A 26,034-nucleotide genomic window follows, 5' to 3' on the forward strand; every position below is an offset into this window, starting at 1 on the left:
ATGTTTCATTCAGTAGCTAAATTACCGGTCAGGCGGAAATGAGTAAAACCGCTATGACTGAAAAATGAACAAAAACTCTGACATTTTTAGTGCGTTTACTCTTTTAATTGAAATTGCAGCAGTTAAATATTTTCTGAGACCTCGACGGCAATCTTTGGACTGTGTTAAATTCAAACTGTGAAAAGCCGTATACACGCCCCGTGAAGAATAGGTCCATACATTAAAATCCCTTATTTAGACCTATCCACTCTGTATGGTAGACTACTAACACTGGATGTAAGGACAAATACAAAAGAAAATAGAAAAACAGTCAACCAGTAATTCCACTGCCTGAGGTAGTCGACATGAGACGACAGGAAAACAGAGGTAGTCCTTAGCCCTCGAAAGACACGACCTTTTACAACAGACTAACTGTATGGTTGATAAATGGGTTAATATTTTTTTTTTCTGAAAACAAATAGTTTTGTAATGATGAAAACATCAGACACCAACGCGATAGCTGTATAAACGCAGATGTAGTTAAAAAAAAAAAAAAAAAAAAAACAAACAAAAACGAAGACTGATGAGCGAGCACACTGTGACTTTCACTTTCGTAGCTTTTGGTTTATCTGGATTAACGAGTCACCGGCAGCTGCTTCTGCTTTTAGACAAAGCAGACTTTGTTGAGAAGGCTGCTGCAGCCATGATGTGACCTGGGACTTCAGGGCCTATATCCTCTGTGGTTTGGCAAACTTAAAAGCTTGTGAATAGCTTAATTATTAAGCTATTTTAATCACGATCAATAATTAGACAAATATTAACATGTTCACACGTGAGCTTTTTGTGTGTGTTTTCTTAATTATTATTATTCATAGGCGTCAGGCTAAAGAATAGACTGCATCTAACTAATCGAAGCCTAAACGGACCATTTCTGTTTAGTCTATCTGCAAAAACATATCTAAGAAAAACACATTTTAAAAATCATTAACTCATATGGTTTCGTGTTATTTAAATCCACAAGGATGTCGATAGATTTTCATCGTTGTATAGGCCTACACACACACACACACACACACACACACACACACACACACACACACATTGCCTTTACTTCAGTGGGCCTCTAATAAAACAGGCTACTCCTGTGAGCTATTTTTTACACTAAGCATAGCAAGTTGCAACCTGTGATGAAACCTGTCTGTTACACATTTAGCAGTAAACTAACTTCGCCCACCATGAACATATGAACATGTTTTTGAAAGTAATATGCTGTGTTTATTTCTTTGTAAATGGATGCGAAATTGTATTTGGCTGTAAGCTAATAAAATTGTATTGTGCTCATACATGTGGTGGGTTTGGCTAATTTTACATTTTTTGTTGTTTTGCTTATTAATAAATTCCCAGAGAATATCAAGTTAAACGAGCCTCAGTTTAATTTTTACATATTTAATTTTAAATGGTCCTGCACAGCACTCACTCGAGCTCAAATACTCCTGAATGCATTCTGCAGTCTTCATTCTCTCAAAGTCGTGAGCGAGCTGCAAGGCGGTCTGTCCCTCGCCGTTGGTCGCATGGGGGTTCTCAGTGTGTAGCAACAGCAGCCGGACAACCTCCAGGTGTCCTTCCCTTGCGGCCAGGTGCAGCGGAAGGTTACCATGGTCATCCACGAGGTTCACGTTCGCGCTGTGGTCGATCAGCAAGCCCACGGACTCCACAAATCCCTCGCGTGCCGCGTCGTGTGTCACTGTGAGATTCAAGACGCGGTCACGCATATTAGGGTCTGCCCCAGCCTCGAGAAGAACCTCAATGAGCAGGCTGTCTCCAAGCTTAACCACCTGCACACACACACACAAAGAAGAAGAAGAAAAAAGGACCGCAGTCCTGCATGTTAAATGTTTCCCTGCTCCAACACACCTTTGAAATTAAATAGATCCCCTTAACAGCTTGTTCTCAAGTTCCAAGCATGCTGACCCATCAATCTGAGTCAGGTGTGCAGCAGAAAACATCCAAAATCCGCAGGACCGACTTTTCCCATCTCTGAAAACAACCATCAACAGGTGTGGGGGGGCATAAAGCATCAGAGGCCACGAGGTGACAACCGGAAACTCGAACGTGCAGAGGAGCTGAATTGCTTTTTTTGGCCACCTGAAGACAATCCAGCATGCCACACCCCCACTGCCTGCACAAGCGCAAGTCCCCAGCCGCCCTTCTCTCATGGTCGACCAGCATGATGTGAGACGGGTGCTCAAGGCAGTGAACCCTGCAGCTATGGTCCTGATAGGGGCTAAGCAAGGTTCAAGGTGCGCTAATGAACTCTCACGTGTCTTCACCTCCATCCTCAACCGTCACAAGCCTTGGTTCCCATCCAGTTTGAAATCATCCACTATCATCTCTGTTCCAAACTGTCCTCAAGGATTACAGCCCCGCAGCTTTAACAGCAGTCATCACAAAGTGCTTTGAGAGACTGGTACATCACATCACTCCCACCTTTCCTCCTCCGGCACAGGGTCCCCGCAGGGCTGTTTGCTAAGCTCTCTCCTGCTGATGGCTGAACCCTGCAAGGCAAGTTGCAAAAGAGCAGCAGAGAGAGAGGGGGAGGGGGGCAATTTTCATGTCCCCCTCAGGAATTACTCATTTAAATTTTACTGTTTATTGTCCCCCCCCAAAAATGAAATAATTTTCACTCCTGGTGCATACAGCACAGAGAATCGTTGGTTGCCCCCTTCCCTCCCTGCATCAACAACACTCCCAAGACAGAAAGGAATATTGCTTACAACAGTTCAGCCCAGGCCACCATGTTTGAACTGAAGTCCAGGACAAACAGACTTAGTAACAGTTTTTACCCTATAGAGCCATTACTGAATACACTAACTGTCCCTGCCTATCTACTGTTGCTGCTGTATACGCACTTTACATTTATTCCATTATCTCAAGTTGTGCATTAGCCTTTTACGTGGTTTTTCTTGTGTGTGATTGCACTGTAAGGCCAAGCTTTACATCTGGTTCTACTTATAAACCTTGATTCTAAATCTGGTTCTCACGATAACGGAACAAAAGTCAATTATAAAAGCAATTCCACGTAATGTTTTAACCTTTGAAATAAAAAAAACAGAAGAAAAAATTAGGAACAATTAGAACAAGGCTAAAAAACAGTGAATCAAGCAGTTAAGGGCAATATTGCATGCGCATGTTAAAAAACGAGCAGAATCGTGAATTTGTTAATGCGGTATTGTCAGTGAAAGTTTGTTTTCAGGGCAGAGATGGCTTTTTGTCTCAAATCCGTACTTTGGCTTTATTTACCAGAGGGCAACAGGTCAAATAAATTATGTTTTATGGTAGTATGACTTGCTGTTGTTCTCTAGGGGATGCATCAAATAATTATTTTTCTTCTGTTCGGTTTCTGCCTTTTTTAAAATTTTGTTTTGTTTTTGTTTTGTTTTTTTTTGTTGTTTTTGGTGTGTGTGTGCCGGGCCTGCACCGCGCATTTTGTGCAGTAATAAAACAGACTCGATTGTTGGCTCGATTACTGTAAAAAAAAGAGGTCTCATTGTGGCCTGTACCCTTTATCATAAGTTAACTGTCATTTTGTCTTTTAGACTATCATGACACACATGAACGTCCCACATCGACATCAGAAGACACTGATAAAACTCAAACAAACCACCGATCAGCAGGCAATTAGGAAGCCGTTTCTGCTAATATTTTTCATTAAACATGAAAATGTTTGTTTAAATAGTAGCTCTTATACACATTTATATCGAAATTAGTTCTGACAAACAGTGAGAAGATCTGAGTCATTAAAGTTAACTTCGTTGCTGTTCTGAAACTGATTGTGGGCCAATATTTAGTCACACAGATCCCTCGAGGTCCACTGAAGTCGTGCACCTGGGCGCGCCCTGCATGTTTCCATGAGCCGAAGCAGTACTTGTGTGTGTGTGGTATTTTCCAGATTATCAAAATAACACCAGCTAAGTAAAGATTTCATGCTGAAATGATCATTATTTCAAACATGTATCACAAACATGAGACTGAGATTTTTTGTGCATGTATAGCCGGCTAAAACACGGCCTAATTTTTCCCCGCGTTTTATATCAGTGCTTAATCTTTAATTAAAAGTGTGTACTACATTAATCTTTAATAAAGTGTAAAATTAACAAATAAAACGGTCAGCATGCCAACAAAATCAAGCTGCAGCACGTTTTTGTCTAAATGAGACACAGCCTCCTCTTTTCCACCGTCTTGCCTCTGTATTTATTTTTTAAAAACGTAAATTAGGTTTATAGTGTGCATTTCTTTGATCACATACTAATACTAGAATTAATTTAGTCTTTGATACATCTCTATAACTTTAGGCGTAAATCCAAAAAGCTTTAAGAGATTAATAAAAACACATATGTTTATATAAATCTATATAATTATTGTTTATCAACCTAAAACGCTCTATTACAACAAAACCATCTAATTTTGGCATATTTTTAAGCAATTTGATCTTTTGCAAGCTTATCCACATCAAAATTAGAAATGCTGAGTTTAAAATAATGTCTACCAATTTCTTAATTCAAAAGAAATTCTCATTTCAAAACGACCACAACATATATTAATACTATTAATCTGAGAAGAAAATGTAACAAAGCCTGTTGAAATTTCAAGATAAAAAGAAGGCCATGGTCTTATACTGTGTTAAACAGCATGCTAAAAGTAGGAAGTCACATTAGTCAACAAAGCCAGAACAAAGGATATATTTCGTAAATGTTACATTGACTCAAATTAGAACGGTTTCATACCTGCAGAGGAGTTCTTCCGAACTTATTCACTCCATTGACATCTGCTCCTTGATGCAACAAAGACAACACCCTTTCTTTATGTCCACTAGCTGAAGCAGAACATAGCTCATCCAACAGGGACCTCTCAGACATTCTTGTATAAAAAATCAAATACAGATGATCCAGTCTTGCAAGAGGATTTGAAAAGACGTGAAGTCAAGAGGGTAGGATGGTCATTTATATCACCAGGCACTTCCTTCCCTTCTTGCATCATGGAGAATATGGTCTCCAGTTCTGAGGATTGTTAAAAAAAAAAAATAAAAAAAAAAAAAAAGAGAGAGAGAGAGAGAGAGAGAGAGATAACGAAAAGCAACTCAGATTTTTAATTTACAAAATTAATTAAGACAAACTTAGGTTAGGGTATATGCAAAATTATTTCTTTCTTTCTTTCTTTCTTTCTTTCTTTCTTTCTTTCTTTCTTTCTTTCTTTCTTTCTTTCTTTCTTTCTTTCTTTCTTTCACAATTCATTCCTTTCAATATGGCTTCTAATTCGTTTAATTTGATAACAGAATGCTTAATTTTCAGTCATATCCAGCTCCGTCTAATGCGTGGAGCTTAGATATGCGACCTTACCACAAATTTCAGCTTTAATAGCTTCACCTTTAACTAAGCATAAATATCTGAGAGCCTTATTGTGAGACCAAAACGTATAATAAATATGTAGTACAGCTATAAAACTGCACGTTCAAATTCAAATAGTTTCACACATTAATGATTTTATATGTGAGCATATTACAGGTGCAGTAGAGCTTAGGTTATTTTGTGTTAGACTGACACATGTATTTTTTTTTATTCAGGTGTGGCACATATTAACTTAATATACAAATATATTCTCGCTTATTCTACAAATCTGCTACTGTCTGAACACGATGTTGTTTTTTTGTTGTTGTTTGTCTCTTTTTTATTGTGCAGGAGCTGATTTTGATCGACTTCTGAAAGTGATAATCTTTATGTATATATGTATGTATGTATATATATATATATATATATATATATATATATATATATATATATATATATATATATATATATATATATATACATATATATATTCGGAGTCAAAACTTAATCGTCAAACATTCATATCTAAATGTGCAGAAACGCGAAAAAAGCACATGAAACTTACTTTTGTTTTGAACCGTAACGAATATTATCCTTCGCGTTTCTTGCCAGTAGGCTCCGTGCTTTTCCTCTTTTGATATAATATAAAACTAAAATAAAAATAACACAGTAACCTTCTTAGACCGATGAAACATTACAACAACGCTTGCTGTCAAAAGATGTGATGTCATTAACAGTCACTTCCCGCTCATTTTCAAAACAATAGCCTTTGCCACACAGTGCATTTCTGTATTCGGTTATGTCCTGATATAATGTCACAGTTCAGGAGTTGCGAGACATAACAGCAGCCCAAATATCTCTCAATCACAACGAACTTCCTTTGGCTCCAGGGAAGGAAGAAAAAAAAACCCAACTTCTTCGGGATGCGGCTGATCCTTGCTCCGCGATGCCAAATCGAATTTCTTCTATAAATGATCAAAGTTAGAAAATGTCCAGCTGAAATCCCCTCACTAACAAGGATTTTAAGTGTGAGCTGAGCTGTAGGACGCGGTGGTGTGTGTGCCCCCCGCCCCCTCTTTTTGCGAGTAGCAAAAAGGACTAAACGTTTTAGAGCATTTTTGAAATTCTCGCCCAAAAACAGATGAGATGGCGTGATTGGATAGAGCAAAAAATCATAGGCGGGACGTGCCTTAGCGGAGCCGTCTGGAAAACTTGTTGCTGTAACAACGTGACCAGTATACAGGTGCCCGCACTTATTTTTGTGAGATAGAGACTTTATTTAAGGGAGCGCACGGAGATTGTATCGTTCAAGTATATCCAGTATCTATAGGTTATAGACCACCATCTCTTTCAGTTCCAGTGCATTTATTTTAGTGTCCCAGAAACTGAATGTGATATTTCTTATTTCTTTCCTTGTGTCGCCCTCTAGTGTCGACTATAGGCTATTATTATTTTAGTCTGTTTAGTTAAACATTTAGGCCTGGACACCAAATTCAAAAAATACAAGCTTCAGTACTCACAATGAGATATATGCATTTCGGAGGGAAAATCTTTTGTTTCTGCTCGGCTGCATCAGATTGTCAGTACAATGCACATTTCTTTTCTAATTTCTAATTATTGTAATTATGTAGTCTATATTATTTGCACCTTTCCTGAATATTACAGATAGAAAATCAAAGGACACAATGAGGATGGAAGGATTGGGGCCCAAGAGCCAGAGGGGTCCCAAAGAAATGAGGGCCTCTGTTTGAAATGACTGTTTACATTTATCATTGGAAAGTCAACCAAATTATCATAAAAGTGAAACTACTATTAAAGATGCAACACTATAAGGGACATACAATTGCCACATGAAGCTGGAGTCTGTGGAGGCAGTGACTGAACAAAAAAATTCTGTCCAAATTTCACTCTATCATGGACAAGGCAAGGCAAGGCAAGGCAGTTTATTTGTATAGCACATGTCATGTACAGGACAATTCAAAGTGCTTTACATAAAACAAAGACATTACAATGCCACACATCCCCTGTACTCTGTCCTATCACAGAGGAGGAGCACATTCAGCAACAGGCTAATATCGGTCTGATGTGCCACAGACAGACTGAGGAAGTCCTTTGTTCCTGTCTGTCTGTCTGTCTGTCTATCTATCTATCTATCTATCTATCTATCTATCTATCTATCTATCTATCTATCTATCTATCTATCTATCTATCTATCTATCTATCTATCTATCTATCTATAAAAGGGACTAGGCTAAAATCAGGATTTATATTAAACTCCTAGAATGTGTTATAATGTGTCTCAGGCTTTCAGACAAAAAAAAGGCAATAATTAGGTTTTAAAGCCAAACAATATCACAATGTTAGAATGATATGAGACAAAAACAAAGAAAAAAATAGCCATGTTACAAAGACGGAACTTTAAGATGTTTTCTGTCGCCATATTAATAAGTGTGAGGGAGAGGCTGCAAGTAGACATACTGTGTGAAGAGTTTAAACACCTACAGTATAGTGCATGTGTGTGTGTGTGTGTGTAAGAGTGTGATTCTAATGTTACACACAGAACTGCCCGTGGCCTGCTAGTTGGTGTTGTTATGACATGACAGAGGCATTTTCTGCCTGCAGAGTCAATGTGCAGACCTGGATTTGGACACAACAGACACAAAAGTCAGAGCTAAAAGATGAGTTGGGGCTCAAAGAACTCCTCAAATGAGCAAGTGCTGATCACAAAGAAAAAAAATTTATTGAGCCATGACAGGCAGAAGGGTTGGCCCAACACACATATGCAATTTTTACTTTCTGTATACTTTTATGAGTTAAATGCATTCCACGTCTCTTGAGTTGAAGAGAAAATCATAAAAAAGATATAATTAGTGTACCCTCAACTCCAATGTGATTTGAGAGAAAACCTTAAGACTTATTATTACGTTGGATGAAAGCCAGTTAAAATTCCTTCCTATAAGATTTATCTTTTGTTTATGTGTAGAGAAAACTCTGGGTGTGAAACACATTTGTTTGAGACAGCACCAAAATATTTTTTGGGACAAATTTGGGTTGTTTAATGTCATTGAGGGGAGAGGATTTTGGGGCAGTTTCTGATTTTTCCTAAAAAAGTAATCTACAATTGTGTCAAAATCTCAAAATCTTCTTTTTTAAAATTTCTTTAGAGGCCTGTTTTAACTTCAAATCTTTTCTACTATGCAGTTTAAGTAATATGTGTTCCTTAATCCTTACAGCATTGACATCCAAGTGGTAACACTGAGGATGAGTTTTACATTATGTTAAGTAATGTATTGAGGCTATAAATACTGATTAAGTATGTAATATTTAAAGAGAGTACCTGCAATTAATGTTAGTTTGTACTCCATTAAATTTCAGAGTGAAAATCCCCCCCAACTTGTTTTAATTGACAACTAAAGTTAACTTTAAGATAATGATTTAACTCAATGGATGCCCGTTATAAGAAACATTTGTACTGAAACACATTATTAAAAATTGCACCAGTTGTTTCTGAGCTTCTTTGCCTGATGACTTATGATAGACAATGTAGTAAACTGGCTGACTGGCAATAACAACATGCTGCTTACACACCGAGGGTTCGGTGTAAAGGGACAACTGGCTTTTCTTTACTGACAATACTTGTATAGGCCTACTTTTAGCATAAAAACTGTTAGTAAGGAAAAGAAAAATGATTTGGACTTAATAATGCCCATCTCTCCTACTGAACTCATACTACATTTCACACTCTCGCGCTGATGTTTTACAGCACCCGAAGCGACTTTACGGTAGCCGTAAAGCAATGGGCTAGCTGAGAATAATGATACGAGATAACTGAACACTAGCGTTACTTTACTGAACTTTGTTTGTCCCAAGCTGTTAATCCCGATTCGCTTTAATATATCAAAATTGCCAACATTTCACCCGCGGCCGCCTATAAGGAAAACAGTTTTCTTTAGACGCCGTGTCCTTTTGTGAGGCGAAAAATCGACAAGAGCCAGTGAAGAGGAATTGCTTTTAGCCAGTCATTGCCATGGCCTCCCAAAGCGGCGACAGCAACATGGATAGAGAAATGATTCTGGCCGACTTTCAGGTATGTCTCCTATTAATGTTTGCGGTGTTTGGTTTAGTTAGTAGTATTCTGTCTGCCCATGTCGACACAGTTTGGGCTGCTGTCAACAACAATACACACCACGTCGTAAACAGCAGACTGAGCTGAGCTCTCTATAGTTAGCACACTGAGCTAACAAACTGACAGCTCGCTAACTGACTCGTAACACACTGTTTAACCTAGATGCCATTATCTATATAACGACCTCCAAAAGATGTCTATCTTAACATTTGAATAATGTGTACTTTTTTTTCTTTTTGCCTGCTTTTTCAGTTTGTTTGCTTGATGAACTTAACCAAAAGGAGAGCTGAGGAGCTCATGACGACTGTCAACTTGTTTACACTTTATCAGTGTTTAAAATGTTCGTCAGAAACTGCTACACCCTAAAGGAGAGCATTTTTTTTCCTTTTTTATTTTTCAAGTATACGTAGGCTTTCAACCGTGAGAATAATTTAATCTAAATGAATGATAAGTTAGCATGGAGAAAGGCACTGTAATTCATTTATTTTAAAATCTAACTAAAGCAACACACGACCTGAACAATTGATAAATTATTCAACACCTCAGTGGTGATCCACCTACCATTAGTTCGTTTGTGTTGGCTCTTGTTTTAAATATAAATCAGTAAGTTCACTTTAATAACCTTAGTCATTAATCACTAAGCCCGATTAACAAGGGGTACACCAAAGGTGTATTCTTTCTGTTTACATTAATATACATGCATAATAGGAAAAAACAGAAATGACCATAATAGCTCTTTTTTTTCAAAGAATAAATAACTAAGAAGGTCAAGGTAATTTTGTGTGTTCTTGCAGCTGTATAGCAATATTTTTAAAGAAATTAAATCTTTTAAATTCTGTTAAAAGCAAGCAATTATGTTGCTATATGACTAGTTTCAACACTGCCACAAAACAAGGGAACACAATGATGTTTTTCTTTTTTTGTTTCTGAAATTATTTTGAAAGAGGAAAATGCTTTTTTGGTTACCAGTTCAGACTGAAGCCAAGAACATAGCATGCTGTCATAGTTCTGTTTAAAAAGCATTCGGATCATGTTGTGTGCTTGTTATAGAAAACCTTGTGGTGATTTTGAAAAAAAATTATTCACCCATGTTACATTGTGTTGAGGCAACACTTTGCAAGGCATTGAAGACAATGTACCTATTTTTCACTAACATCAAGCTTTCTGAAGCCGAAATATTTACATGCAACTGATGATGTTTCTTTCTTTCTCTTTTTATGTACAAATTTTTCCTGTTCATTCTAAATGTTTACTTCTTTTCTATTTTGTTGTGCACATGTAGAGTATGCATGTCATTCACAAGCAATAAACTGCATTTTAGAGATAGAGATAAAATAAAAAAAGAAAAAGTCTATGAGAACCTATAAATCTTTGTAAATATTGTTGTATTTAACAGATTTATTATTCAGCCATCATGGAAAATGAGTAGAAACTCTGACTTGTTTGTGTCCACTTTTAACAAGTTTGGCTTGGCTTACGTATGCATTTCATTCAAATTAGATACAAGTTTAGCATCAACATTTTATTATGATTAGCAAATCCAGTTTATAGCACTGTAACTATGTGCTTTAATTGTGATTCCATATGCAAGCAACAAGTATCCAAGGTAAATTCCAGCAGCTGAAAACCACTAGATACAACTTCTAGTGTCCATAATGTGTTTTCATGAACCATAGAAATGTAATAATTCCCTCTCTAAAGGTAGAATTCGGGGACAAACAGTGAGTTTTATTATTAAGGTGGATTTAGCTATGGATTGTATTGTTTTATGCAACAGTGGAGCTAAATGTTCCACGTAGCTGCAGCAACATCTTTTGCAATGTTTTTTTTTCTTGTAATAAATTGTGTCTCTTCTTTCACAGGCTTGCACTGGAATTGACAACATTGCAGAGGCTATCACTTTGTTAGAGCTCAATAACTGGGATTTAGTGGTAAGTTCATTATCTATACAGGCTTTGCACTTTACTTGTGGAGAAACAGTCTTAGTCCATCTAAATACAAGTTTGGGAGAGCAATTAGCACCCAGTTGCAAACACTTTATTTTTGAGAGACCCAAATCTGTCTTCATTGGAGCCAGAAAAGGTCAACACGAGTGAATATGTATTCTGAGAGGTGTGATAGTGTGAACAATGCATTCAGAAACACTGAGATAGAATATGTTATTTCATGTTTGTATTAATTCATGTTGAGCCCTTACAGCAAAGTTCATATTGAAAAGGACCAGTCTATAATTAGATTCATGGTGGCAGGAACTCAAAGCAGGTAGCAGCAGGACAGACATAAGGGACTGGACTTCCTGCAGCTATAAACCTGATGACTTGCAGTTTCTCTGCAGTGGGTGTTAGTTTTTGTAAAAGTGAATTTGCTTGTGTGTGCATGAGTATGGTTCAATAAATGATGATAGTCTTTATTACAAAATGTCATGATGTTAAAAAAAATGTTATGAAAAGTCCCAGGAACTTCATAGGCCGTCCATTTAGTATAAACTATGTCTGCACTGCCCATCTTTATGGTCAGTATTCCCCATAGCAGTCATATTATTGCTGTTGGCAGATATTATTTCCATTTAGTCACACAGTTACAGACAAAATGCCAAATTCATGCTTTTCAGACAGTTCAGATGTCTCTATTCTAGCCCTCATTAACCATCTCCTCAAGCCCATTTTTAATCACCCTCTTTGGTGTGAGGTTTTGTGAAAAGTGCTAATGAATTTGTGGCACACTGCTCTATCTTTAAACCAACACCAGACTTACAGCAGCTGTTGCAACCTGATTAAATTGTTTTTGCTTATCATTTTGTCGTTATGTGTCACTGTAAAGATGTATTTTCTGAAATTATACTTTTGACTTTTCGCTGTTCAGTTTTAACACAATTTTCCAGCTCTTCAGTAAATGCATGGTAGACTTTAGTTTGTCTAAATTTATTTCGAAACAGTATTGATGTAAATTGTCTTGTGGCCTATGTCTGCATCTTTGTATGCAGAACAACATATTGTCTCTATAAGTTAAATGCCCTCTTCACAGCCCACACTGACTTGAGAAAAGAGAGAATGGACATGCTATGAAGAGACTGACAATAGCTGCTTTATTCAAGTGTCCCAGTAAACCATAAGTCACTGGGTAGCATGCATAATATGACCTTACTGTTAACCAACCATCACAAGTTTTATTGCCTAAATATGTTATTTTCAAAGTGTCAGATAATCTTCTTTTGAGGAGGACCTATGCACTACAATCTTTATTTTTTTAATGGACCAGTTATATGTACAACACTGCCCATTATAAAAAGAGGCAACTGAGCAAGCACTTTGAATAGACACTACTCAAAACAAAAATGCAGGGATATTTGTATCACTAAGTAAATGGGCAAAAATACAGTCATTATTAAAAGGGAAGACTGAAACAAAACCAAAAGAGAACTCATCAGACAATAAACTACCTCTTAGATCCTCTAAGTAAAGCTAGTTTGACTGTTCCAGCAATTAGACTAATGACAAAGACCCAGAGATGATGCAGCTAGATGCTGTAATTTATGTCAGGCAAAAAATAATTTGCGGCTTTTTGGGGGGTTGCGGCTGCATGTCATTAGGGTTTCTACATCCAGTGTATAGGATGTCAAGACATTCAGAGGTTAAATTGGAGGTTGCAGTCAACCTAATACCTGACCAACTCTTCTCCTCTTCAAGCCTGTTGGGAAACCTAAGCTGACTGCAAATGTTTTTAACGCCCACTCAGAGTCACAGTTTGGTTTGTTCCCTCAGGGCTATGGTAGTAATATTGTGCTTGTATTTGTAATAAGTTAATGTGAACATCGTTACAAAATTATTGAGTATTGAATATTTGATTGCATTTTTCCAAAAGATCCCTCTCGTTGTAATACAAAACAAGAGTGTAAAGTGGTGTTATCTTATTTGAAAGCACACATTTCTGAACTGCAAGTTTGTTCAGTTTTAATATAAGACCTTTGCATTTGCTTTTTTTGCATTCTACTTTAAAATTAGAAGATATGTGTATAGCAGGAATGTACCGACTAACATTAGCTTGTTTGTTGCACAGTGTAGAATAGAGTGTGTTCAGGAGAAATCCAATCAATTGTCCACTGAAACAAAAGCTCACTGCAAAGCTGACAGTGGTTATATTTGTCCTCCCAGTTCCCTTTGTTCTGACCACTCACCTTCCTTGAATATTCCACATTTTGATACAGTTTGTTTGATGAGTTTAACCCAACAAATATCACACTCTCCTTGTCTATTTTGCTAGTGCAGCATTTCCAGTATAAAGCAACATAATTTATATAAATTGTATTTAGTTATAATGATATAAACTGAATATAAAATTTGCTGGATTATTCCAAGTAGTCATCTTTGCTGGAAACCAGGCAACTTTAACACGACGTCTTGTTATTTATTTATTTATTTTTATTAAAGGTTGTTTCTGTGGGTGAGAGTTTCACAAATTATGTTAGAGTTGTGTAAAACACAAAAAACGTTTTGTGACTAAGTTTTTTAAGTTTTTTATTTGTAACTGTCAGTTTCCTTGAAGCTTTCTGCTGTACAATTCTTTTTCATGTTTACTTTGAATCTATTAATGGTTTAAGAATGCTTTCCTGCTTCTGTCCCATACTGACACTTGCTGCTTCGCTCTCCCCTCTGCCTGCATTTTGTCTGCCAATATTCTTGTTTTTCTACTCAAGAAACTCATGAGCAACGGCTCCTGGATACTCATTATTCAGTGGGACTGTATTTTGTGGTAGATTTGGTTGGATACTGCTAATTTTCTTTTTTTGAGACTCTTACAATCTTGTCAGTGTCACGTCAGCGTGGCCTACAAATAGCAGAAGCCTTATCTACAGTTACTCAGGAGCTAAAGCTAACTAGCTGCAAGATGCCTCTCTTCTCTACAGATGACTATCACACACTACATAGGATCAACATGCTGGAAACAAAGATTCAATAGCTCGAGGTGAATGTGGAAGTGAATGGATTGTGTGGAAATGAAACAACCTTGCCTTTAATACAGAAACAGCTGCACTGATAGTCCTCCCTGGAATGCTCTTGGTGCAAAGCCAAAGAGTAAATCATCTCATAGGGAAATGGGAGGACAAGTAACAGGCAGAGCCCAGTTTGCTGAGATTAGCAATGCGACCGGCTGGCCTGCTCTGCCATACAGACCAAGCACATCCTCAACCCCTCTCATTAGCAAGACACAGTCAGTTATCAGAAGGAAAACTAATAAATCCTCTCCACAACAACCGGACATGCAACTACACACAGGTTTGCTCCACTGCTGCAGGATTCTGGATCTACATCCGAATACCAAAATGAAATCTCCCTACAGGGTAACCAGGGTAAGACCAAAGAACAAGTCAGAAAGTAAAAGGCGACAAGAAAAGCAAATGGCTGGGCCTCAGGCTCTGATTGTTGGTGACTTTGGTGTGAAAGACATGAGAAATGTGTGTGGAAAACGTACAAAAGTATTGTGCTTTCCCAAGGTTATGGTATCAGATGTGAGAGGCAAAATTATGCAAATTGTAGCAGCACACCCATCTGTGGAAAAACCTCATTCTGCATGTGGGGTCGAATGATGTTGTGAAACAACAATCTGAGGTGCTGAAGCAGGATTTTACTGAACCGCTGGATACGATCAGCTGTCTGGATGTTCGGATATTCATCAGTGGCCCTCTCCCTTCCATCAGAGGAGGAGTGGAGAGATTCATTAGGCTGTTTAGTCTGAGTGCATGGCTGTCGGCTGTATGTACCACACATCCAGTTCATTTCATAGACAATTTCAGCTTCTTCTGGGACCGCAGGCACTTTTTAAAGATGGATGGATTCTGCCTGAACAGGTCAGGAGTGAAGCTGTTCGCCTCCAATTACAAAATCAGCCTACTATCACCTTAAGAATACATCAAGGGTAAAAGACCTGATGTCTCAGCAGGACCTGGAAAAACTAGTCCATGCATTCATCTTTAGTCGGCTTGATTATTGTAACAGTGTTTTTCCACCTGCAGCTGATTCAGAACTCAGCTGCTCGAGTCCTCACTAAGACCAAGAAAGTGGACCACATCAGTCCAGCTCTGAGGTCTTTACACTGGCTGCCTGTTCGTCAGAGAATAGACTTCAAAGTTCTGCTGCTGGTCTATGAAGCTCTGAATGGTTTAGGACCAAAATACATCAGTGACCTCTTGACCCAGTATGAACCTGCCAGAACCCTCACGTCATCTGGTTCCAGTTTCTTATCAGTTCCCAGAGTCAAAACCAGACATGGAGAAGCTGCATTTATCTTCTATGATCCACATGTCTGGAACAAACTCCCAGAAAGCCTCAGATCAGCTGAAACACTCAGTTTATTTAAATCAAGGTTGAAGACCCACCTGTTCTCTGCTGCATTTCAGTAGTTTTTATTTAGAAGTCAAAATCCACATCTGGATCTTTTAAGCTGGAATCATGTTTTAATATTGGATTTAACTTTATTTCTTGCATTTTATCTATTTTATTTGAGCATATTCCTTCTGCTTTTATTTCATTAATTGCATTTCTTTTAATCATTATTCATTTATTTTTATTTAATGCACTTGTATTGCTTTCTGCACCCTGCTGTAGTGATTTATGTAAAGCACTTTGAATTGTCTTGTACATGAAATGTGCTATACAAATAAATTTGCCTTTGCCTTTAAGATAAGACAACTTTAACCCAATACATTACAGACCACTATTTTAGTAGCAGAGATTTGGCAGTTGATGCCACACATAAACACAAGAATGATATTATATTGTACATTAGAGCTGACTTTTGCTTTCATTACAGGCTGCCATCAATGGTGTGATACCACAGGAGAATGGGATCTTACAAAGGTAATAACCACTCTGCCACACATTTACTTTAAATCAAATAAAAAAATCTTAGTATCATATATGACTCTTTAATGTAGTGCTGTCACCAGGAATACCACACTAATAGTTATGAGAAAAAAATGCCATCGAGATATGAATAGCTAGATGTGGGGGTGTCATGTTCATCACTGAACAATACGTGACTCTGAAGTACAGTCACAGTGGACTTCTGTCAGCTTTCAGAATATTCAAAAAATGCCAAACCAAAGTTTGATTGTTTGTGAAACCTTCATTCTATTCAGAAACTGTTCACAACTCAGTTCTTGGCAGAAAGTTTCCCTGCTGTTGCAGGCATTCATATGATTTCTCTATTTTAAGCAGAACAGAGACCACAGCAGTAGAAATGCCTTCCAGGTCAGTAGCCTCCATCTACGTTGGTGTGATTTGTTGAATGTGTATCAAAGTTCAGATGGATGCACGGAAACACTTAGAATCCATTTACATGGTATTTCATTAAGGAACTGGGTTATACAGAAAAGGTTTCTATATCTGCTCTGTAGAACAGAAAAGGTGCACAAACAGTTCTCATATCAAACTAGAAGCAGTTAAAGAGTGCAAACCAAAAGTCCCCCCCCCCCCCATTACCTCCTATATTTTGAACCTTCTGGATCACCAGAATCACCAGTGGTCTCTGTTCTGCTTAAAATAAGGAAAATATATGAAAGCCAGGGAAACTTTCTGCCAAGAACTGAGTTGTACACAGTTTCTGAATAGAATGAAGGTTTCTTTATCAGGCTTTGTGCTCTTCACTTTGCTCCAACGGTTAGTTGACACACACTGCACTACTGTAACCCTCCAACTAGAGACTTTCTGTTAAACGGTTTTATTTTGTGTGCGTACAAGTGTGCATATGGTGTAAAGTGGTTTAGGCCCTTGGGCCATGAGAATATTGCTAGTGTCTCTTGAGGGCACAGATTGCTTTGAATAGAATCTGGCAGTATGACCAGCAGCCAACACATTTACTAAGTGTTTGGCACAGATATGAGTAGGTTGGCGTTACCCAGTAAACAGACTGATGACGTGGCCTGAGCTGGGGCCAGTTGGAATGTACATAAGCACTCCCTCATAAAACGCATTCCTCTTCAATCTTCTGTCCTTTCCATTAGCCATTTTGAATAGAAAAAGATTTTCTTTTTTCTAAGACAGTCAAAAATGAGTCCTTTGCTGGATTTTAAACAACACTCACTGGTTTGGTGGTCTAGACATTTCTCTCTTAGTCTTCCAGTTTTTTTTGGGTGTAAAATATACAGCTACATATATCACTTCATCTCTTATGATCCCTCCACAATAAATTTAGAAAAAAAAGTCTTGTTCATCTTAGGTTTCTGACATCTTAAAGATTTACCTGTAACTCAAGTTCATGGTGGGTTTTCAAGTAATGCAACAGCTGTCATGTAAATTCTGTGTAACATGAAGTGGTGGTAATCTTAGCTCATTGCAGAGCAGGGTGTGTGTAGTGAAGATGTTCTTCATCTCAGAAAAATGCCTTACAATTGCAATATTTTTGGCTGTTCTAATCATTCAAATCATTAAAATGATCAATGGTTCTTCAGGATTTCTTGCAAAATCATTAAAAAAAGAAGGAAAGACAAGGATTTTACAAAAAGACATAAGCCACAAAACTCTTGCAAACCTTGATGAAAAAGAGATGATTCAGAGTATGCCAGACTTTGCAGAGTACTTTGTTAAACGTTTGTAAATCACTATACTTCAGTTGGTCAATGTCTTTCTCTGGTGGCTTCTGCTATATTGTTGGTAAAATAAGCAATGAAAGCTATAGCGGTTTTCTTGTTTTTACTTGTCGAGATTGCAGTTTTTAAACTGTAAGTTAACAACATGAGTTGTTGTTCAACTTGAGCTAGTGTGTTTGCTTCACTTGCCAGTCCTAGAAATCTTTATGATGGAGGATGACATAGACTGTGCACATAGAAAGATTCTAGGTTATGACAGAATGAAACAGCCGATCATGGTTTGTTTATACCAAATAACACCAAAATATGTACTTACAGTGGTGGAAACAATGCAGGATTTGTTCTGAGGGGTCTTAATCCAAACTGTTTTCATCCATACATACATAATCTAAAGCTTCAAAGCTTTTCTAAGGTTTTACTTGCATGACTGTGTAGAATATTCGGATAGCATCTTGCATTTAACTTGCGCCACATTAGTATTTGTTAGTTTGACCATCTCTTTAGTCACCAGAAATATGTGATTGAAACCCATCCATTCATTTTGATTATGTGGTCTGGGTTTTATATTATAATGTGCTCCTACACAGTTGAATTAATTACCCTTCCTCCGCCTGCTCTTGGGAAATTAGTGGTGGTCATTGAATACTTCTGGACAGTGACCTCGCCACTTGTGTGGGCTAAAAATAAATAAATAAATAAAATAAAATAGTGGCTTTGTTTAATAGTCAAGACTCCCACTCTGTTCTCTGAGACGGTTACTTCTTTCACTTCAGAGCACAAAGGGCACATTTTGTTTAGGATGAAGAGAATAGAGGCATAATTTCCTGTGCTGTGTGAAACATGGGTTATATGATGAGAAAGCATCAAAGACAAAAAACAAAAGATGACAGTTAGGGCTGGGCAATGTATTGAGATTTTCAAATATATCAAATTTATTTATATTGAGATAGCTTGTTTTGAGTTAAAAGCATCTTTGCATTTTGCACAGCTGTATTTTTGTTATGGTCATTGAAAAGTATTTTTAATTTATTTTGTTTTAGAAGCATTTAATTTAATATAAAGGTACTTTAGTTTCAGTCAGCTGTTTTAATGCACATGTGCTGCTGATCCTTAATAAAAGTATATTTAGCACTGAAGGCTGTAAATTAGAACAGTCTCTTTGGTTAATTGACTAAAACAGATAAATAAATAAATATATTGAGATATATATCATATATCGTGATATAAGATTTAGTTTATATCACCCAGCCCTAATGAGAGTATCCAGAAACTGTAAGAGAGAATGGGACAAAAGGCCACTTGCCAGTTTTCATGTTTATTTTTGAAAGCATCTTTTGCGTTTTTCTCTACCTTATGTTCTTAACGATGCTTTTTTTGAGTTCTCATGTTAAATTTCTGCAATCAGTCTTTCACAACATCTCTTTGTAGTGAGTTTTCCAGTGAGGCAAGCCAAGCAACCATGTATGGACCCCCTAGCCACTCGGAAGCAACTAATGCAGCAGCCAGAGGTGCAATTCCTCCCCCCTCTTCATCATCTTCATCCTCTTCCCCTCAATCATCCTTGGCTTCAGTGGTTTGCCCCATCAACCCCTCCACTCGGCAAATTGTAGAACGTCAGCCACGGATGCTCAACTTTCGGGTGGAGTACCGGCAAAGCTCCACGGACCTGGTGCTCGAGGAGGGCAGCACAGTTGGTGAGCACCTCTCACACACACATTCACTCATACACACTTACATAATTAGTTGACACTTTTATACAGAACCAAATATTTTTCTTTCATTTTGATGGTCTTTGTCTTTAAGAGATTCTATCAAGAAATTACAGCATATAATTAACAATTACACATAATTGGTATAACTGATTTAATTCTCTTTATGCTTTAAGCTTCTTTTAGTTACAGTTTATTGATACAGATTTACTCCCATGTCTCTGAAGCAAATCTGCCTTTTTTTTGGTTATTAAGATGGCGTTTTTCATTTGGCTTAAAATGAAATGTGCAACTACTGTACATCTATGACAACAATGTCAGTCTCCTTAAGAAATGTACTTAGTCAAGTATTGGAAACATCTGCTTACATAAGGAATAGTAGAATAAGGGGTGGGAATGTAGAAAATGGATATATTGATTGAAGTATTTATTTATGGTGGCCTCATCCAGGTGTTTTGGTAAAAAAGAAAAAATAATTTGTTAGAATATTCTGACAGACTTTAAGCTTTAGATCTTTAGCTTTGAATATGGCATTCATTCACCATGGCATCATTTTGTTTTTATGCAACATCATTCATTTCTGCCAGAGTTGCGTTAGTTTTTCTCCAAAATCTTGTATTGATGGGAGACTCCAATCACTGTGTAAAATCTTCTCCAGCCCATCTTAAAGACGCACTATGGAACTTTGGCTAAATTTCACAGTGGTACGCCTCCTGTCGACGGCTAATGTAGCATCCTACCTATACTGTACCTGTCTCTCCAGACAATAAAAAGTCAGTCTTATGTTGACTCTTGTCTCTTCTCTTACTCTGTCCCTTTCTCTTTTTCTTTTTCTCTCCCTCCATAATGTCCTCTTGCATTTCTTTGCTGAATCAGCCACTGTGCATGTTGAAAAAGGCTGGATGTGTTTATATCTGCTTGTTAGCATTTGACACAGTGTGTAAAAGAAACTCCGCTGCTACATCACATGGAGTCTCAGAAGCAAAAGTTGTAAAGTGTGGTTTCCAAAAATGCACATCAAACGGGTCAGGAACACAAAGTTTTAAGGTCGGAAAATTACACAGTACATCTTTAAAAAACATTGGCACATAAATTAGCTGAACCAAGGCTTGACCTTTCTATTCATTTGCATAGCAAAATTTTCATGTTAACTTTGTTTTGTCTTTGTCTTTTTTTCTTTTTCAGTAATTGCTGTTATCTTACTTAATAACAATGGTTTTATATATGTGACCAGCGTTTTCTCTAATTCAATTCATAGGAGAAATCAAACAAATCCTTGAGACAGAGCTTGGTGTTCCAGTGTCTAAAATGCAGCTGAAGGGATGGAAGAGCGGAGATGTGTCTGATAGTGTGAGTACTTTTTTTTTCCTTTTTAAAATTGGAAGTGATCCAAAAAGTGCGGCTGAAATAAAGTCTATCCATTCTTCCTGTCAGTCATTATTTAATGATCTATTTTGTGATGTTTTGTGTTTTACTTTTTTCAGTTTTATATTCATGTTTTAATTACCACTTTTAGCCAATACACATTTTATAATAAATTATATCATTACTAACATTAGATTTACAAAAAGTTCTGTTGCTTATACCTCACTCAGTGCTTTTTAATATGTTTGGTAGCAATATTTTCTGCTCTGACTGTGTAGCTGGAGCTACACAGTCAGAGCAGGGATCAAGCATCCAGTCCATTATAAAGATATGGACTCCACATCTGTAAGTCCTGTGCAGTAAACAGTTAAGTTATGTGCATTTTTGCCTGTGCTCATAATCAGACCGTGCTAAGAAGTTTACACCTGCCGAAGAACAACAGCCTGTACGTCCTGACCCCAGACATTGCCCCTACTGCCAGCACCAGCAAAAACAGGTACTCACTCTACTGTACTCTTTCTCTGACTTTTCTTTTGATTTGTAATCTTATGTAGATCTTCTTTGTAATTCCATTTAGATGCACATATACGATGGAGTACTCCGGTGATAATATCTGATTCAGATTCAGAAAACTTTATTTAGCCCATACTGGCAATTGCAGTTTAGCACAGACACCAGTCAGTATTCAAAGTACAGTGTGTCAGACATAACCAGTACACAGTACCCCATGAGGTTCTTTGGAAGACATGGAAATAAATACATGAAATAATCAACAATAAAACAATAAATACCAATACAGGTTAATGGGCTCGACACAAGGGGGGTGACCAACGACAGCGACAGGTGAAACTCATCACCACCCAGGTAAAACCAAACACACAGGACGCGACAAACAGCAGTGATGCACATCGCGCTCTCAAATTGCTTTTCTCTGAGAAATTTGATTGGTTATGACATTGGAGGGAATTTTGACATTTCCAAAGCACGGACAAGGCATGATGGATGAAGAGTCAGAAGATTTTGCTTGAATTGACGAAAATCTTATTGTAAAAAAGAGAACGTCAACCCTGGGTTCATCCGATTTTTCAAACAAGGAAACTGCATCATGAAAACCATCATTTGATGGCGGCCCTGAAGGCTGATTTACAAAAATCCAGGACCAACGTTCGGGCAAATTCACCCTGGCGCCACGCGGTTGCCTCTTTATTTACATCTCTATAATCTTTGCGTGAAGTATCGTAAAGTCAGACACATCTAAAATGATCTGTTCCTCCATGTTGAAAGTGTTTGCAGACTGCATTGTCCAGCCTGCTCCCAGCTCATTGGTCAGTCAATGAAACCCTCACTGTTTGGTTGTAATGCCATGCAACCAACAAACATTTAATATTTTTTCCATTTTCTTGTGTTGCGTCGCAAGCCCCTGTGTGCACGTCTACATGAATGAGCGCAACATTTTATACGCACAAATGTCGCCTGGCTGGAGGAGGGCGGCAATTTTTCCTCATTGCGCAAGTTCCATAGAAAATTAATCAAGAAGGAGCGGCTGCCTCCTGTGTGTCGAGCTCATAAGACACCTGTTAGCTCAGCTAAAATAAAACAATGACAGAATAAATGCCATTTAAAAGGACGGCTGTCAGAGTTAAGAAGTGTGACAGATGGAGGAATAAAACATGTAGAATATCTATTGTTCTCTGTTGAGGAGTCTGGTAGCACCGGGCTGATGACATCAAAGCAAATTCGTTGGACAGCACATGGTGAGGATGACTGATGATGATCTTTGCTTTCTTAATAACCTGAATCTCCCAGAGGGAAGATAAACCTCTTTGTCTGACTCCATAGAATCTTAGAACAAGATTTAACTATGGGGCACAGGCTGTTCTTGTTCTTCAGAGTTAAACCATTAAACCAACAGATAAAGGCAAATATGCTGAACGACCAATAAAAGTTATTTAAAATGGTCACACTGACATTAAAAGAGTCCTGTCTCCTCATTAGATGGATTCTCTGGTGGCCCCTCTTAACCACAGATTCAAAAATGGTGCCAAGATATTCGGACATCTTGACCGTGAATTACGCTCTCTTTGGGGGCATTATTGCTGTGTCTAATTCTATGCTCATGCCTTTATTTTTTGAAACATTCAAGTCGAGATAACTGTCATCACACAAGCTAACAAACTGTGATAAGGCAGGACCATTTTCAGACTCTGAGCCCTGACGAAGGCATAAAAGGACAGTGTCATCAGAGAACTTAACAATATGAGCGTAGTACCTAATATCCAGCACCAGGTGGAGGCCTGTATCCACTTAAAAAGTGGAAGCATACAGAATTCAACCAGCAGAGTTCCTTGTCATTGATTTACTGAGATACATTTGACCTGTTGGTGATTTCATTTTCTCACATCCATTGTGACATTTTGAAAGAAGAGTCTGCTGCTTCAATCTTTGTTTGTTATGTAAATAATAATTTCCTCCCCATATTGTACTTTTAACCAAACATTGTTGCCTGCTGGGTGTTGCGTTAATCTTGCTCTTTCACGTCACGTACAATACCAGTCAAAAGTTTGGACACATCTACCCATTTCATTTTAATAGATAGGTGTGTCCAAACTTTTGACTGTTACTGTATATCCATGCACATCTGCTGTTGATACCATTTTCCAAACCACAGCAGTCTGCCACTTTACCAATAGTCGATGATGGTGATGGAAATTTTCAGAGAAAGTGGTTGCTCTGTTTATCTTGAATACATGAATCTGTTCCCTCTGAAAGGTCAGTCGACTAAGTGGTAAGACTGCGGTAATCCAGTCATAGTTGGCAGGTGGACGTGTGAGTGTACTCTAATCAGTGTCAGGTTAACATCATCAAAGAAATATGTCTGTTTTCATTAGACTTCTAATTGTAGGGTGATTAAGATGTGTTTTGTTTGGATTGACATAGACACAAGCTTGCATACCTGACAGATATTTTTTGTTTTTGAGCATGTTTCTGCACAAATATTTTTGGCAATTCTTACAGTATATTGTCATAGGGCTTGAGTTTTTCTCTGTTTCTGGGGTTTGTAGACATTTGGCTTTAAGGTGCCACTCTTATGATTTAAAAAAATAAAGATTCTTGTGTATGTAGAAGCCTGCATCATTAATTCTATTAAATATCTAAATCAAAAAGAAGCAGTAATTTTACACAGTGGAATAATTTGCTCTTATAATCAGTAAGTAGTTTATCTTTTAAATATTGATTTTAAAATCTTTTTTGCTGCATATATATTTGCTCTGAAATCTCTAAAGGAAGTGCAATATAACTGTTCTACAATCGACTTATGGGGGAACTGTGAGGAAGTTTTAAAATTTAGTTTTTGCAAATTTTAAAGTTAATGAAATGTTTAATTTCATGTAAGTGTTGCATACAGTTTCCATAGTTTACCAGTGGATTAAAACATGAATCGAACTGTAGCTCTTACCCAAACAAGCATCATCATGTCGGCAGTACACAACAAACTGCCAAGAAGTCATTTGGCAGTTTGCCTCTTTGCCTGCTAGTTAGGCTAAGTGGTAGTTATATTGTGTTGGCAGCTAATGGCCCTCATCTTCCCAGTCTTCCCTCCCCTGCTCTCTCCTCATCTTCTCACTCCCCTGCTAACTGCTGTGTCTTTTTAGCAGCACCGTTGCCATTTCTCCAAGTGTTATCGATATCATTTTGGGTGTCAGGAGCTCATTATTCTGTGTCAGCTATTTTTGTGGTAGACAGTTGTGGCTGAAAGGAGTGGGTGGGCTCCTGTGTGCATGTGCATTTGTGTACGAGTTTGGGTGATTGTGTGCGAGTGTGGTGACCCTGCTGTCATACTGTGAGAGGATATGTGACAGATCACAGAATATGAGGGGTGCAGTACCCCTGTAGTGAGACCAAACAAGCTGCTAGTTTGTAGTAAAAATAAACTGTGGTCACAGCATATATTCATAGTACACAATCATACTGCAGTGCGTGCAAATTTGGTGTAGAAGATGATGCCCACTGTCACAGGCTGCAGATTTAAATATGCAGGCAGGGAGCGCACATTTTAGTGCTGCTCAAGAGTCAAAACTTAATTATCATGCTAGCTTATGTTGTAATGTTATGACTATTTTATCCTGCTTACAGTTACATCCACATATGTTGATTCCAGTTAAATTCCTATTACATAATCTTTCTTACACATCACAGCAAGACACAGAGAGATAATAAATTTTCATCCATGGCAATAAATTCCTTTTTACTTTTAATTAACAAAACAGTGACAACTGTACATAAGGTCAAATAAGGTCAAACTCGATTTGTTTTCTATTTCTTATCCCTGCCTTTCTGCATCTCTGACCTGCATGTAAACTTTATAGTTTTAAAATAGATCTTTTTAGTTTTTTCTTACCTGTATATAATGTATACTATATAATATTTTTAGTAATACAATATAATATTTTCCTCGTTCCAAAGTTTTCAAACATCAAGCAGCAATCTTTGTTTTAGTATCCATGCACTCAGTTCTGTTTATTTGTATGGGTTTTAGGTGTGTTTGTGTAGTCTCATCCATAACATTAGAATTGATCTGCAGGAAATTTCTTACTTTTTGGAAGTTTAAATTGTAAGCCTTATTTAGGAAAACAAAACAAAACAAAAAACTAAAACTAAACACAATTTCTGCTGTATGTTTTTACTAAAGTCTTTGTCCAGGGTTGTCTTGTGCATTGATAGATATTCTCCTTTTGAATCCTCAAAATGAACACCTCTCATACATTCAATATTGGTTGATCAATATCTTTATGAATAAGGAATTGGTCGTATTAGATTCCATTCAATTGAACACATGCAATAAATAAATTGTGTACTGATTATATAACAATAAAAATGTGGCATCTG

General features: G+C 37.5%; 2 protein-coding genes across 4 annotated transcripts in view; one reads left to right on the forward strand and one right to left on the reverse strand.

Moving 5' to 3' along the window:
- Positions 1-18,511, reverse strand: part of cdkn2c (cyclin-dependent kinase inhibitor 2C (p18, inhibits CDK4)) — a 19,361-nt gene extending 850 nt beyond the window's left edge. Inside the window, exons 1-3 of one of the 3 annotated variants that reach the window (XM_042006489.1) lie at positions 18,390-18,511; positions 4,764-5,036; positions 1,457-1,814 (exon numbers count right to left, since the gene is read on the reverse strand). In XM_042006489.1, the coding sequence (XP_041862423.1) occupies positions 1,457-1,814; positions 4,764-4,895 (490 nt within the window). In that variant the 5' untranslated portion in view covers positions 4,896-5,036; positions 18,390-18,511. Of the gene's footprint in view, positions 1-1,456; positions 1,815-4,763; positions 5,037-5,924; positions 6,411-18,389 lie in introns of those variants that run through there. The other 2 variants (XM_042006487.1, XM_042006488.1) reach the window with 2 other exon arrangements.
- Positions 9,149-26,034, forward strand: part of faf1 (Fas (TNFRSF6) associated factor 1) — a 69,833-nt gene continuing 52,947 nt past the window's right edge. Inside the window, exons 1-6 of the mRNA XM_042006486.1 lie at positions 9,149-9,450; positions 11,352-11,420; positions 16,297-16,343; positions 19,502-19,767; positions 21,041-21,132; positions 21,552-21,643. Coding sequence (XP_041862420.1) covers positions 9,391-9,450; positions 11,352-11,420; positions 16,297-16,343; positions 19,502-19,767; positions 21,041-21,132; positions 21,552-21,643 — 626 coding nt within the window. The 5' untranslated portion in view covers positions 9,149-9,390. The remainder of the gene's footprint in view (positions 9,451-11,351; positions 11,421-16,296; positions 16,344-19,501; positions 19,768-21,040; positions 21,133-21,551; positions 21,644-26,034) is intronic.

The sequence above is a fragment of the Melanotaenia boesemani genome, chromosome 14, assembly GCF_017639745.1.
Source record: "Melanotaenia boesemani isolate fMelBoe1 chromosome 14, fMelBoe1.pri, whole genome shotgun sequence".
Lineage (NCBI taxonomy): Eukaryota > Metazoa > Chordata > Actinopteri > Atheriniformes > Melanotaeniidae > Melanotaenia > Melanotaenia boesemani.